Source organism: Polypterus senegalus, chromosome 3 (genome assembly GCF_016835505.1).
Source record: "Polypterus senegalus isolate Bchr_013 chromosome 3, ASM1683550v1, whole genome shotgun sequence".
Lineage (NCBI taxonomy): Eukaryota > Metazoa > Chordata > Cladistia > Polypteriformes > Polypteridae > Polypterus > Polypterus senegalus.
Window position 1 is genome coordinate 34,979,156 of NC_053156.1, and position 17,153 is coordinate 34,996,308.

Sequence of the window (17,153 nt, forward strand, 5' to 3'; positions counted from 1 at the left end):
CACTGCTGGCCTGATCAAATGATCAAAGCAACCAAGAAAAACTGTACATAAAGTAAAAGGAGTGTCCCTTAGGGTTCATTGCTGGGGCTGCCGCTCTTTTTAATATAGAGTTCAGGCTAAACATTTCCACTTCCTAAAGACTTTCAGCCTCAATGTTTCCCAGCTTCACGCATGCCATGTCAATTAGGGCATCTTCTTTGTTTCCATAAGTGCTAATGTCAAAATGATAGTTAAGAGACAGATTTATCTGAGACTTTATTGACTTTATCAGATTTTCAGTTGGTCAAAAGTTTACCTACAGCAAGCTAAATGTCTGTTCGATTCTAGTAATTGATGTCATGACTTTTAGAAGCCTTTGATTGACCAGTTGACTTAATTGAGTTCATTGGGGTGCATCTGTGGTTCTATTTAAGGGGCCTCATTTTAGAGCTAATGTCTTGTTTTCTTTGGGAAAATCCAAACAACTGAGCCTTGACCTCAAAAAAAAAAAAAAAAATTGTGGATATCCATAAATCTGGCTCGTCCTTAGGAGCAATTTCCAAACAGATGAAGGTACCATGAGCTTCTGTAGAAAAACAAATATCTAGGGACCACACAGACACTGCATCAGTGAGGAAGGAGGCACACATTAACTCCAAGAGATGAACAAACTTTATTGTGAAACATTCGACTGAACTCCAAGACAACAACATAGGAACCAGCGAAGGAGTTGGGAGCATCAGGTGCTAAAGTAACTACATCCACCATTAAAAGAACACTTTATCAGCTTGGTCTGAATGAGTGTCAATGCAAGGAAGAAACCCTTACTCCAAGACACACTGAAGTTTGCAGTGGACTTTTTGGAGGATCATTATTGCGGTCAGATGAAACAAAAATCTATCACAGCTACAGTATGTAAGGAGGAAGAATAGTGAGGCTTTTAAGACGAAGAACACAATCCCAACTGTGAAGCATATGGGTGGCAGAATCATATTGTTGGGGAGTAAAGGGACTGGTGCACTTTAGAGAGTAAATGGCATCATGAGGAAGGAGGATTTTCTAGAAATTCTGAAACAACACCTCAAGACATCAGCTGGAAAATAAAAACAGGACAACGATGCTAAGCATACCCCCAAAGTTGAATTTGCTCATTATGATGGAGTGATGATGCTAACATCTAAGTGCTGCCCAAACTCATTTGTTATAATGCAATGTGTCCCACTTAGTTGCTTCATCTATGGCATGATATGTTTAATGGATAAACAGAGTGAGTACACCTGCTCTGCAGTCTTGATTATTGCTCTAGCCATCAGGTAAGGTGAGCTTTTGGGGGCACATTCCCTAAGAGGTGACCACATTAATTGGGCGTAAGCTCATTGTCCCAGAAATATGGTGTACTACCATCATAGAATCAACTGATACAGTGCCACTGAGAAGGAATCCAGTAGCCGAAAGAAATGAATCACAGTAGCTTCCTTAGGACCAATTGTTTTCAAGCCATCAGACACGGGAGGAACATTAACAGGTATGAGCTGTGACACTGCTGAATGTCCAGACGAGCAGGGTAGAGCAACAGAAAGTGACAGAAGATAAGAGAATCCATTAAGAGAACCTTGTTGGACAGTAAAGTTGAATATATTTTAAGGAGAAGAGCAACCCCACACCTTCTCTGCCAAAAGATTGACTTACACCAGTTTTCTCAGCAGCAATGGGCAGACATTCCTGCCAGATACTGTGAGGAGATTGTGGAAGTTAACCCAGAGTATTTGGTTATTGTGAAGGAATTTAAAGGAAATGCCACCAAATCCTAACAAAGTGTAAGGAAACCCACTGAAAATCTAAACTGCTATATCTCTGTCCTCTTAGCTATTATTTTGACATTACCGCTTATGGAAATAAAGCAGGCACCCTAATTAACCTAACGCATGGAATATCTGGTAACATTACATGTGTGGACTTGGGAAATATGGAGTTTGAGAGTCTTTAGCTGAAGTGGATGTAAACCTTTGGTCTCAATTACACATATAAAGCATCTGGTAAAAATAGAAATAACAAGCTGGTTTTGCAGATGATACCAAGCTAGTTGGACTGGCAGATAAACTGAAATCCATTGAATCATTACAGAGGGACTTGGACAGCATACAGGCTTGGGCAGATTTGTGGCAGAAGAAATTTCATGTAATTTAAGTAAATGTAAAATATTACACATAGGAATGAAAAATGTTTGATTTGAGTAGACTATGAGGGTCTGAAACTTGAAAGTGCAACCGTATGGGCGGAACTGTGTTTACACTAGTGAGGATTTAGGGAATGTCAAATTAATACAGATGAATATTTAATATTTTATGTTTGTAATTCATTTAGACCACCTCGCATAAACATGTTCTCACTTTGACAATAAGGAGACAGTTTCTGTTGATTAGTGTTAGAAAAGGCAAAATAAATCCACTGTGATTTAGTGTTGTGTAACAATCCAATGTGAAAACTTCCAAGGGGGTGAAGAATTTTCAGAACATTTCAGAGACCATACCTGAGCCAGTCTTTGAGGCTCATTCCATTACAGATCTCCAAAAATGAAAACACATGAATAAGGATTTTAGGTATAGGTAGACACAGAAGTGAAGTGCCCAAAAATGCTGCAAATATTTCAATGTGATTGCCCTTCCTGCGAGTCTGTAGAATTCCTCTTTGATGGAGTTTACTTATTTCTATCTTGGAAAAGCCTTCTATGTGTGCAGGTGTCTCTTCAACATTAGGCAACATTTTGAGATTGCCTTGCACATCTTCACTTTGCCAAATATGTGCAACATCTGCAATGTTCTACAGAAAGCTGCTGTTAGTGAGAGCACAACAAACGATTTACAGGATTTGCATCAAACACAGTTGAAATCCACGATGTGTTACACTGAACATGTCAAGTTGTAGAAGATTGCTGAGATATGTTAAGTTCCCTGATGTTCTGTAGACAGTTCTGCGGACGTGACAGAATATCTGTTCAGGGTCTGAGCAACCGTTGTTTAGACGTTTTTTGGTGAAGTTTTGCTTCAATGTCTACTGGCCATACAGGAAAATGCTTCACATTTTTAATGTTTTGTTGGCTTTTTATGCTTCTTAAATAATGAAGCCAGGCTCACCATTTCATGTGGGACATTTTAGACATTTTGTTCAGTGATTTGATCCTCTGCTTATTCCTTTTTGCATTTATCATGCTAAAACTGACATTTGTAGGTTAGTTTCAGGGTATTGGTTGTTCCAGAGCTGAATTTTATGAAACATTTGTTTCTGAAAGCAACAAAGCCTGAGGCCAACCTAGAAAGGAAAATTTGGAAATTATCTGCATCATTGGCCTCACTGTGTAATTCTGGGTTTACCTGTCTTAGAAATATGGATTGGGAAAAACCGAGGATTTTTGAAACAGATTGAGGCTGATTTCTGTGGATCCTGCTTTAAATTAGCCAGATTTTGCACTAATTCACTGTTCTTGAAAAAAACCCTTGCAGTAGACTGGCACCCTGCCCGAAGTTTGTTCCTGCCTTGCTCCCTGTGTTAGCTGGGATTGGCTCCAGCAGACCTCCGTGACCCTTTGTTAGGATATAGCGGGTTGGTTAATGACTGACTGACTGAAAAGACCCCAGAACTGTGAAGAGATATGGGGTGGCGCAAGGAAACGGGAAATTGCAAGAATAAACAAATTAAAAAATACATTTAATGACAAAATGTATTGCACAGGATATGCAGTTAATGATGATAATCAATTTTCATTCAGTATTCATTTTATGTTTTGAAGAAAACATCATGAAGATCCATTTCTCCACAGACATTCTGACAGCCTATTGTGGAAATTCTGCATTGCTCGACATCACACATCAAGAGGAATGCCAGCGATTTCCTCTTCAATCCTTCTTTTTAATTCAGCAATGGTTGCAGGACATGTGAGGTGCACTTGCCTTTTAAGATACCCCCACAGAAAAATATCAGAAACAGTGAGACCTGAGGATCTCGGAGGCCAAGGAATGTCACCGTTGCGTAAAATTACACGCCTTCCAAACAATTGAACAGTATACAACGTGGCTCCATCCTGTTGAAACCACATTTTCGATATTCAGTTTTATGTTTTGCAAGCTCCGCACAAAAAATGTTTCAAACATAGCAACATGCCGATCGAAAATTCTGCAGTGGTTGCAATGCCCTCCTCATTTTCAAAAAAGTAAGGGCCTGTGACACCATGTGATGACACAGCACACCATACTGTAACCTTGGTGCTGTGTGATGGACACTGGTGAAGCTCAAAATGATTTTCCCGCACCCAGTAATGGAAATTCTGTTTGTTAACATATCCGTTAAAGTGAAAAGAGGCTTTGTCCAACATCCACAAGTTGTAAATGAAATTGCCGTCCTTGTTTACTTAAGCCAACAATTGTTCACAAAACTGTTGACGCAACACGTGGTCATTGGGTTTGAGTTCCTGCACAATCTGCAATTTGTAAGGATGGAACTTCAACTCGTGCAGTATTCTGTACAGTGTAGCGATGATGCGTGTCGTCGAACGGAGCGGCGAACGCTCCTCATGATGGCAGCTTAACAGCCTCAATATTCTCTGGTGTGCGGGCTGTTCAAACACCACCTGGGGACTTCTTTTTTTTAGGCTGAACCCACTTCTTCGAAATCACGCACCCATGTTGTAATCAGGTGAGCAGACGGGACATGATCATGACGTCCTAAATGGTCATGACGCCGAAATTCCCTTTGTGCAGCAGTCACTCTATCACCAGGGCTTTCACAGCAAACGCTTGTTGCACCCCACCGCACTGCTCCATTATAACTAATGGTAAGGAGTCCTAAACGAGGTTGCATTGGTCCCAAACAATTGCTGACGCCCCAGGGTCGCCAACACCTAGTTCCAAAATTTCCCTTTGCCGCTCTGTATTATGAACAAAGTTCAGATAGTATACACAAATTAAACTTTACTTTCTTTGTGGTTTAATTGTAACAAAAGACTTGCAACAAATAACCCAAACCCACATCCTGCAATAAAAACAATAATACAATTAATTCATTACATAGGCATCATCAAAGATGGGAAATAATATACAGGACAATAAATAGACAAGAATAAGACACAAATCAAAGGTATCTTGGTCTTATTTCTCATTTTCTATCTCTCTCATCCTCCTCCTTAATTCTTACCTAAAGAATTACCCAAGGAAACATTTTAAACCAAATTAAATCCTCTGTGCTTTAGAGTTGTGTAACAATCAAATGTGAAAACTTCCAAGGGGTAAAGACTTTTTATAGGCACTGCAAGAAAGACAACAGACTCCGCTATACATCGATTTGCAGAGCAGAGTAGAGCTTACACAGCAGTAATGATGAAGAGGAGACTCCAGGGATCCTCAAATGGAGATGTTTTTTGCCAGCTTGTTTTTTCAGGAGCCATGATGTTTTTGATCACTCTTGCCTAAATGAAGCAAGGAAAAGCCAGCAGTGGACACCATTAGGTATGCACACATACTTAAATGTTTAAGCCAATGCTGCCACAGCATTGATGCCAAGGGAAAAGCAGCACTCCATCTTCTCCGCTTATTCAAAAATTAGCTGCGCAGGTGAGGACCTGAAAATGAATGAAGGGGTTTCACTTGAATGGGCACCTCAGGAGGAAGATGAGCGCATACCTGAGGGACAAATGAAAGATTCTGCACACCTGCTGAGGGAGGGCAAAATTAGAAGTATAATTAGAGACAATTAAATGTGGAGTTCAGGTAAACAGAAAGAGCAGAGAAGGAAAGCAGGCTGCTTGTCAGTGGAGGTTAATCCACGCTGACAGGACAGGATGGTGGGGGCCTGGAAATCTCATTGAAAAGCCAGACGGCGTGCAGCCAGCAGCCCGGTTAAGGCGCAGGAAGGAAACCATGAAACGCACAGCCTTTCTCATCCAATCTCATATTCTATGTCAAGTGTCAAGTCACTCTTATTAAAAAATAAACAGCCTACCCGCTTTGTGGATAAAAAGTCGGCCAGCCAGCCGGAGAGCGAGTGAGTGAATGAGTGAGTGAGCGGGCAGGTTCTGCTGGCTTTCATGTCTCCTCTGGTAAGCTTTGGAAGTGGGCAGCCTGCTACAGTACTCCTTCATCCAGCCCACCTTTCCTCCTCCTCCTCTTTCATGTCCCCTCTATTCTTCTCCCTCTTACTTCTCTGCTATGTATGTCCCAGTTTTTTGGTCTTGCCTGCCATTTGACGCTCCTTTTTATTTTTAGATGCTGCATCCTTCAATTTCCTTCTTGGATAAGCTTAGAAGCGGCCCAGCAATTTGAGAGTTATTGTTAATGATGACTAAAAAATAATTTAAAAGTTATTTCAAACTTTTGTATATTGGCATTGGAGATGGCTTGGCAAATCCCCTTTTTGAATAATTTGTCCAAAGTGAACAAATCAACCATCTAAATTGACATACATAAGAAGCTACTCTTTGTTAATTATCAGAGTGAAAAAGAAGAAGTCTGGGCCCACAAATAGGGCTACTAACTTGAAATGCATTTCACATTTTCTTTTTACCTACAGTGAGTATTACAGTAACTCTATCCAACAAAAAAACAAAAAATGACAGAAAAACTCACCACCACCAGATCACTGCCAGACAGCAGTGACACTGAGTACTGTGGTGTCATGTAATTAGGACTGTGATGGCAAGGCCTCTAGCCCACCACTGGATTCTAACAGCCTTATGAATGGTTTCATGTATTTGTTTATTTGATTATTTATTTTGCTAGCAGTTTTCCAGAATAAAACCAGGGACAAGGCAGGCGTTATGTTTAAAATTTATGATTATTTTTTGAGGTACCTAAAAGTTGTTGCAAACACATACAAAGGCTCTTTCACGCTTTGCTTGGTTGAGGCCTTGATGAGTGCTGGTAGTTTTTTGTTTCAAAAAGCAAGTCTGATAGAGAGAGAGAGATTCTCTGACGTCGTCAAGTAAAACTCCGCTCGCAGCGTTCAGAGAGGGTCTCTGAGTGGCAGACTAATTAGTTCTCCTATTAGTTCATGCAGCAAGGAGACCACTTCTGAGCCAGACATCACAAGTTTGGGAGTTCAGCACTCAAACTGATATGCTTCATGGTGTGAGCTCATGGCAATTCAATTGGCAATGAGGATAGGATTTGCATTGTGGGAAATTTAAACAATAAAGCTGCACAGAAAGACGGGGACTGATGAGAGGTGGTCTCAGAGCGGCACACTGATAAGCTCTCCTATCAGCTCATCCTGCAAGTAGACCTCTTACTAAGCCAGACATCACAGGTTTGCAGATGACCATCGGCAGTTCAACACAATGCAAATATTTGAACTTAGATGCCTCATGGTGTGAGTCCATGGCAATTCACTTGGCAACAAGGATTGGATTTGCATTGTGGAAAATTCAAGAATGAAGCTGCACAGAAAGATGGAGACTAACAGAGAGAGAGATTAGCTGAAGTCACCAGAAAGTGTTCCAATCACAGTGTGCAGTGGTGGTCTCACAGCAACAGTTCAATGAGCTATCCTATCAGCTCATGCTGCAGGTAGACCTCTCCTGAGCTAGACATTGCTTGTTTGCAGCTGACCACTGACAGTTTACCACTGTGCAAATCTTTAAGTTGAAATGCTTAATGGTGTTAGAACATGGCAAATCACTTGGCAATGAGGATGGGATTTGCACTGTAGGAAAATCAAGAAAGAAGCTGCATAGAAAGATGGGAGTAACAGAGAGATTAGCTGATGTCACAAGAAGGTGCTTAGTTCGCATTGTTCAGTGATGGTCTCAGAGCAGCAGACTGATGAGCTCTTCTATCAGCCAATGCTGTTTCAAGACCATTTCTGAGCCAGACATCACAGGTTTGCAGCTCACCATCAGCAGTTTATCACAATGCAAATCTTTGAACTGAGATAGTTCATGATGTGAGTTCATTACAATTCACTTGGCAATGAGGATGGGATTTGCATTGTGAGAAATTTCAAGAATGAAGCTGCACAGAAAGATTGGGACTAACAGAGAGAGAGAGTTTAGTTGGTGTCCCAAGATAGTGTTCCAATCACAATGTGAGGAGTTGGTCTCAGAGTGGCAGACTGATGAGCTCTCCTATTAGCTCATAGTGTATCGAAGCCACTTCTGAGCCAGACATCTTGAGTTTGCATCTCACCATCAGCAGTTCACCACAATTCAAATCTTCGACCTGAGAAGCTTTGTAGTGTATTGCCATAGCAATTCAGTTGGTGATGAGGATGGGATTTGGGCCATTCTGTTATTGTCTATATAACAAAGAGTCTAAATGATAAAACAGGGTCACCCTAGGACCCTTACATGACAAAACTTGAACCAAAATGAAAATTAAGGGTTTTTAATGCTAGCAGGGTGTGTCTCATATAGCACATGTGTGCTGAATTCTCCCTTTAATATATTTTTAAACCCTAATGCTGTACTCTGAGAGGATTTCTTCATTATATAGATGTGACTCTTGTGCATATATCTTGGTATGTACAGTGCTATAGAAAGTATTCATCTCCTGGGAAATTTATTCTTATACGGTGCATTTAATTTGTTTTTTTGACACTGGTCAACAGAAAAAGACTCTTTAATGTCAAAGTGAAAATAGTTCTCTGCAAAGTGATCTAAATTAATTGCAAACATAAAATACAAATGAACTGATCTCATGAGTATCTCCCACCCCTTTTAGTATGGCATCCTTAAATCATCACCAGTTTAGCCAATTAGTTTTAGAAATTCCAGAATTAGTTCAATGGAGACCACCTGTCTTGAATATCCATTAAAATCAATCATGTATAAATAGAAAGAGTACGATAGTGCTGCAAATCTACCTAGAGCAGTCAATCCACAAAAAATGATTGATGGTGCAAGAAGACAATGAGTCAGGGAGGCCACCAAGTGACCTCAAGAACTCTAAACGTTTTCTAAGCTACACTGGATGAAACTGGAGACAACAACTGCTGCCCATGTGCTTCTCCAGTTTCAGATGTATAGGAGTGTGGCAAAGAGAAGAATAAAATGAACATGCATGTTTTACATCAGTTAGAAGATTTAAATTGGTGTTTTGTGGTGTGACTGAGGTTTCTCAAAGTATAAAAGAAATTAGTACAGTGGGTCCAGGCTGGACACACGCTGCATATTTGTATGTTTGCTGATTTATTCTTTCTCTTTTAACAATGAGACTTACATCATATGCAGTATATCTGGACTTGTTATTCATGATAGAAAGGCCCTGTGCCATTGTTTGTCTGCTCATCTGTTGTTCTTCATATTTATTCCATGCCTTCTCTTGTCTTGCCATTCACTCGACACCGTTGCCTCTTTCTTGTCTTTCCCAAGTCCCTTTGCTTCAGTTGTTCTGCATCTCTGATGTTTGTTACAATGCAGTTTTCTAATGCCTGATCTCACCTGCATTTGTCTTTTCCTCCCATAGGGATCCCAACCTCCCTGTGCCTCAGGACACTAAGTTCATCCACACCAAGCCAAACCGTTTCGAGGAAGTCATCTGGACAAAGTTTAACTCCAAGGAAAAACAGTATCTCCATATCGGGCTGAAGCCAAGGGTGCGAGATAACTATCGTGCCAACAAGGTGGCCTTCTGGCTGGAGCTGGTCCCGCACCTTCATAACCTCCACGAAGGCCCTTACACCTCCACCACCCCACGCATTCCAACTGGCTCCAGGCCGACATGGATTAAAGGCCCCAGCTCTAGCCGGCACCCCTACCCAACGCTGCCCATCGATGATGACGAAAGGCCGGACCGCCCTCCCTACCCGCAGTTCCCTGGGGACACTCGGGATTATTCCACAGAGCTCAGCGTCACGGTGGCCGTGGGCGCCTCGCTGCTCTTCCTCAACATTCTGGCTTTCGCTGCCCTCTACTACAAGCGGGATAAGAGACACGAACTGCGGCGGCGCCTAAGCCCCCAGAGGAACCCAGCCAACGATCTCGCCCACAGCCAGGAGGAAGAGATCATGTCCCTGCAGATCAAGCACTCGGAGCACGAGACCCACGACTTGGAGCCTCTGCGGCCCCACGAGATCCTACGACCTGCCTGCCCCCCGGATTATACGCTGGCACTGCGTAGGGCCCCTGATGACGTGCCTCTAATGACTCCCAACACAATCACCATGATACCAAGCACTATCACTGGCATGCAGCCTCTCCATGCGTTTAATACTTACCCTGCCACTGGGCATAATAACACCCTCCCGCACCCGCACTCCACGACCAGGGTATAGCCACTAGACTCCGACTTCAGAGACCCTTTATTTCGTATTCTGGAGGATATGTACAGGACCGCCTTTTTTATCTGCAGACCAAAGCAGATCTTTTCTGCTTTTTCTGGAACTTTTTTTTTTTTTTTGATTTTCTGTTTTTTTTTTTTTTTGGCCATATAAATTTTTATTTTTTTCTTTCTCCCTGGTTATACGTATCACCCTGCCCCCCGACCCCTATATCCATTATGTTTTTGAGACCAGACCAGATGAAAGAAATATTTTTGAAAAAAAAATATATATAAGGGATCTAAACAAACAAACAAAAAAAAAAAAAACATTGTGCTAGTGTTTGACAAAGGTTTTGACTTGTGCATGTTTGCCAAAAAACAAGATAAAAAACAAGAATTTTGTAAAAAATAATAATAATATTGAAGAGATGCATTTGGTATCACCCGCTTTGTCTCCTTCTAGATAAAGGCTTGTTAGGGACTGCAGCAGGAAACCCTTATCTAATTCTAATTGCCCCCACATTCTCTGGTGTTTTAGCTTTTCATTTTTAATCTTGTGCATTGGTTTTTATTCATTTTATTCTCTTTTTTTTCAGTTTCAGCAGCTACCTGTCTATCATGGACTGTTTTTTTTTCCAGATTTGAGTTAATTGGGCCCAAAAATACACGGTAAAGGCGAGCCTATCATTTGGATAGACCAGCATTCTTGGTGCCAAGGATTTTCATTCCAGCCTTTACTTTTTTTCTGGGAATGGTGGGGGGTGGGGGGGGGTGGTATGTAATGATATTCAGGCCATAGAATTAGCTGCAGATTTTGTTTTTGAAGTGCCAAACTTATTAATCTTGTGTTTGTTTGTTTTTTTTCATTCAAAAGAGGTAAAAAAAAATAACAAAGGATTGCTCTTGTTTTAATATATGCATGGAAATATTCTTAAAGGAGAAAAGGCAGGGAGTTATGCTTCACTTTAAATTAATAACATGGACACGTTTACTTCCCTCGAGGTTAATCAAGTTATGGTTGGGAATTTTGATTATATAGTTTGTTTTTTTTCATATTTGCTACCCATTCTTGGCCATTTTTATGGCTTAGCTGATGAATGTTGGATGAGAATCAAAGGGCAACTGAACAGACTAATCTAGTGTCCCTTAAGATTGATTTCATGGTTACGGAATATGTAATGAACGAGTACAAAAAAATATTTGGGATGTTAAAAACAACACATAAGCACGTGTGTGCACTTATGTCATTTCACAGTGTGCAGGTTTGGTTTGCATACCAGAACAAGAGATATAGCAGAGCTCGAGAGAGTCCTTAGAAGAGCAAGTCGGCTGTTTCAGGACTGCAGGATAAGCTAAAAAAAAAGGACTGGCCAAAGGAGCTGAAGGTTTTGAATTTACAGTGTTTAAAATGAGGAGAGGTCTTAGTAGGTGGGATAACCACTGATCGTCTAAAATGAGCTCTTCACCCCAAAACTGGCTAAGGGGACATTTCACACAAACATCGACATTTATTTGCTTAGCAAATCCTTTTATCCAAAGCAACTTACAAAACAACAACATTTATTTCCATAGCACATTTTCATACAAGCATAATTGTGTCTGTTAGAGGACAAGGGTACAAAGTTGATCGCCACAATGTAGTAAAGTCTTTCTTCACACAGAGACTTGTCACATAGAATAAGTTACCCAGTGCTATAGAAGGTAATAAATCTCTTGATTAAATTTTGAAATGTTAGGTGACTAGAAAATAGTCTCCTTTGTGGTCCAGAATGACCTGCTCTCGTCCAAATTGTTGTGATACTCTAATGATATTTTTATTAAATAAACTAAAACCGCTGACCCACAATATACTTCTGGTGCCCCACGTGGGAATGCCCGAAGTAGTGGATGCAGCCAGGAAAATATCTAGGAACTTGCCAGGAAGACCACAAAATGTCTACACTTGCAAAGCACAGTGAAGGGTCTCTGCCACTCTGAATTGTGTAAGTGGGAACACATGCAGGACAGATCATTAAGAATTATACTTTACCAGTATACCAGCCAGCTGAACTGTATGTCTGACATGATTTTCGGCCAAAAACAAAACAGTTCAAGATGGCAAAATTAACAATGTCCATTGTATGAAATAAACTCATAAACGGCCTACCCTGACATCATCATTCACAAGCAGGAGCCCATTTTAGATTGGACACCAGAAAAACTCAATCACACACCTGCACTCACTCATACTGGGAAATCTTACTTTACACAACCCTTAGCTTTTTATTTTTTTACCCATATACATTATATATATACATGCATATAAAAAAAATATTCAGATAGAGAGATCATAGAGTGTTGGGATCATATGGAATTCCCTATTTATTGTCCAGGGAATTAGAAAAAAATAGCACAAATACTAAATATGGCTTTGTAACCAAAACTTTTGTTTCTGAGGTGAGGTCCGAGCTCATTGTTAGCTTCTAGCCAGCATGCTCTTTAAACGGAGCAGGAGATGGGGCTACCAATGATCTTCCTGAAGTGACATCAGGATACCTCTGGTAGGATCTCCTCCATTTTACGACAGGAAATGGAAAAGAGTTTAGCGCCGGCATCAACTTTTAGATCATCTTCCTGTTTCCCCTAACAACAACTTGTGAGTGATTATATATACATACAGAGAAAATGAAACTTTTCTTTAATTCCTAAGCTTTCAGCTCCTATCAGGAGTCATCATCAGAGGAAAACGGACGTACAGGAATCCAAGGCAATATGTAGCAAATAAGGAGTGGAATGCAGGTGGATGTAGAGAGGCGGTTGGGTTAATGAGGTGGGGTTCAGAGGGTGTTGATCTTAAAGGGTTTTTTATTGTTTGCATGTTCTTCTTTTCAAGCCTGCATATGCTGGTTTCATGGCCAAATGTCTGTTAATGGCATTTTCATTTTATGACCAACACCCTCCGAACCCCACCTCATGAATCCCCGTTTCCCCCTTATCCACCTACCCGCCCTTCCTTATTTGCTATATATTGCAATGGACTCTATTTTAAGATACCTGATTCATTTTTCCCTTTGTGGATTACCAGCTACAAATATGAAAACTATATCACTGTTTTCAAACCATATATTGTGAAATGTGAGTCACTGTCTTGCACCCCAGAACACGAGGCTGGGTCTCAAAACCAGCTTTATTCAACTTGAAACAGGAACAGCATAATAAACAGTTATTTATTGTAGCGGGATCTGCCACTCTCCTATACACAGACACAGCAATCAGGCAGGGTCGTGGCTAAGAAATCCTGTTCCCTACATTTACAATATTCCTTGGATCACCCATTGACAGCAGGTGCTCATAGCGTGACCGTAACCTTTTAAGATTTGTTTCCACGACGAACTGCTACAGCGCTGGGAGCCTGTAGTTGCCCCGGTGATGCTGTCTTCCACAGACACAGCAATTGCACTTTGGGACGCTCTTTGGCATGCTGTCCCGTTGGGGGGAGCCCCAAAAGAGTTTATATTTCTACTCTATATATATATATAAAATCCTAAGCCTAAAAGTGCAACGATTTTGTGTAACGATTTTATGTCACATTTTTTGTCACACTTTAAATCAGGCTTATTTTACAAACTACGTATATACGTTTGGTATCAATCTTTTCAGAATTTATTGAACTTTAAGGTGATGTTGTTAGATTTCCAGATTCTTATTCCGTTTTTAAATTCTAAACTAAAAAATATCAAGCACTCATGTCCCACGAGACCAGACTTTGTGCCAACAGATTTAACCACACCCGGGGCCAGAAATAAAAGACAAAGAGCAGGACAGCTGCTGTACAGGCTTTTAAATGTTCGAAGCACCGCACGAGATGCAGATCATGCGGCACGGCAGCAGCAGCAGCAAGCCAGCAGCTGATCGAGCAAGGAGGAGGTAAAAAAAAAAAAATTGTTTCCAGTTGTATCACCATTTAAGAGGGGGTTTTATAAAATGTACTGTGCATTCAGCACCCCTCTTCACAATGCAAGCGATAGACTGGCTGCAACTGGGGATTGGGCGGCAAAGCGCAGGGTTTTGCCCCTTATATATATATATATATATATATATATATATATATATATATATATATATATACTAGCTGTGTAAGCCCATGCTGTAAAAAGCCTGGGGTCCTAGAAACTATTGCTCTCATCTGAGACTTTGATTTGCCGACGTGCCTGCATCACTTGTGTATTAGCGGGGTTGGAGGAAGAGTAAAAGGGATACCGGATTGCTGGTTAAGCGACGTTGTCTTTCTTCTGAGGTTTCATTTCTGCTGACATGCTGGCCTCACTTGTGTTATTAGCGGCTAAGCAAGTTTTCTGTTTCCTCAGAGGAGGAGCCCTTACCCCGACTCCAACTCTCACTTCTGGGCTGGACAGACATTTATATATAAGATATATATATATATATATATATATATATATATATATATATACTGTATATATATGTGTGTGTGTGTGTGTGTGACATACAGATACATGTATGTAAACTTAGCACAGTATTTACACTTGCCAAGCACTGGAAGCACAGAATGACTTCCATCATTCTTCAAGGCAAAACCTTTAAATACAATGTACCCATTATAACATTCATACACATCTTTATCAAGACTGTTTTTTAATCCAAGAATTCCTAGATTTGTAATAATATTCAGTACATGGACTGTATTCATGATCATTTTTCTAACATCTGTGCAGTGAAATCTGTTTGGTGCTCTGCTCGGCCTCATTTGGCACATGAGATCTTTGTTTTGGGTGGCCACTCAGTTGGCTTTTGTTTCAGTTGCTCTGTGATTTTCACCCCGTCGATCAGCTGCCAGCTTTCACTTCATCAAATTCCAATACAGTTGAAATTGGAATCCACAAATTGATTTTTTTTTCCCCAAAGCTGCACTCATCCTTTCCGTTACACTATACAAAAGTGGGCTATAAACTCTTTGTTGTTGAATTACTTGTCCTGCTATTATTTCATATTTTTTTTGTTTGTTTTATTTAAATTTTGGCACTCATTTACCCTATGTATGTTATTGCGGTATTTTGTTTCTGGCAATAAAATAGTCTACTGTAACATCTTAGATTAGCAGCTATTGGGATCTCATGAACAAGAAAGCAACAAATGACTACCGACTGAGAAGAATGAGGATGAGAAGGGGGCTTGCTTGGGGGATATGTAATTCACCGAAAACAAAGCACACTCTACAGTCTTCTCTCGAGCAGGGATTTGCCTGTGAACTTTTGGCCAGTGGAAAAGTGCTGCAAATGTCAGCATGGCATTTTTTAATCAACAGAGCAGCTCTTATTTTCTCACCCATTATTGATTGATTTTTTTATGTAAGCTGCAAACACTTTATATATATATATATATATATATATATATATATATATATATATATATATATATATATATATATATATAAACATGGATATTAAGTGCGTATACAGAAAACAATGAAAGAGATGTGCCAAATCAGATCATTTCCTAGGTTTTCTTTCTGTACTTCTCTTTTCCTCTGGTCTTTTTCTGTCTTTTTTTTCTTTTTTTTTTGTTATTCCCTTTGGTCTGGGTGTGAGCACTTCAGTGCACCTTTTACTCCATTTTACTTTCCAGCCACAGTTTTGAAGTGCATTAGGGAAATGAACAGTTCGAAAATTGGAAGAGACATGGAACTCTGATGCCATCTAATTGTGGAGTGAATGTCAACGCAGATGGACAAACAATCTGGGAGCTGGCAATCTCTTCTGGTGCTGGGCTATAAACAAACACAATTAATGAGCAGAAATGGACGGAATTCCCCCATTTGCTTGGAATTAGGGGGGTGAGAAATGCCACTGCTTCTTCTCCCTAGTGCTTGATAGATAAACGATTTCTAAATCAGAGGAGTCAAAACGTTTACAGACTTGTATGTATATATATTTGTATTTTGATATGGATATATATACATACATATACAGTATAAAGAGACGGACCCTCCTCATGCTGCAATTGGAAATGTGCGGATTGACGGACATTTGGATGGGAGTGGTCTTGTGGTCTTGGGGGGAGGAAGTGGCTTATTGGTGACTAGCACTGAAGCCCCAAGAGCTCTGGGGTGTTGGAGGTGAGCAGGGCCAGCGAGTCACCCATTAATGGAATATATACTGTATACATATATATACATATATATTATTATTTTTTTCTTAAATGGTGATTGGAACAACAAGCTACTCGGAACTCTTAAAATTAATATGAAAAAAGACAACTGAGAAGTGGAAAATATAGAAATGCAAAGGGAAAGGACAGACATGAAAAAGCTTTTCTTTTTTTTGTATGCCTACACATAGGATATGAATCCACCCTTCTTTCATCAAAGTGCTGTTACTTGGGTTGTATACGGAAAACAAGGCAGTAGAGAAACAAGACTATGTTTCCTTTTTCATTTTTTTTTAAGTATAAGGACAACACATTTGTAAATATTAAGTTACCTGTTTGTTTGTTTTCTTGAGTGAATGACCTAAATTCTTAATTTCATGATGTTGAAAAATGCGGGTGCTTTTCTTTGGGTAACCGAAAGCCAGTCTTGCTGTCTATGAGAGGAGGAGTAAAGGGTGGCGGGTCGACATGGGAAGTCATAAATGCCGTTAAAAATGAACTGCTGCCGGTCCATACAAATACACTAAACTTACACTGCAGTAGCAAACAGTGACGTGAAGGCTATCCTTTAATAGGAGACAATCCGAAAATGAACACCACCACCACCCCAAAAAGCGATCACACTGAAACATTTAAGGTTAGATCTCCTCATTTATCGAATACATGTTGTTCCTGTTCAGCTGCGTTTTATGGCATTTGCTAGGTGAGATAAATCTGAATTTTGACACCAGCCAGCTTTTCTCTGGGTTAGTGACTCTGGTTTCCCAACCTGACCCAGGATCCACT

At 40.3% G+C, this 17,153-nt stretch overlaps 1 protein-coding gene across 1 annotated transcript in view; it reads left to right on the plus strand.

The window, feature by feature from the left end:
* The window catches only part of nlgn2a (neuroligin 2a), a 604,796-nt gene extending 591,784 nt beyond the window's left edge, over positions 1-13,012 (plus strand). The window contains exon 9 of the mRNA XM_039746931.1: positions 9,429-13,012. Within this exon, the coding sequence (XP_039602865.1) occupies positions 9,429-10,236 (808 nt within the window). The 3' untranslated portion in view covers positions 10,237-13,012. The remainder of the gene's footprint in view (positions 1-9,428) is intronic.
* Positions 13,013-17,153: the final 4,141 nt, after the last annotated feature.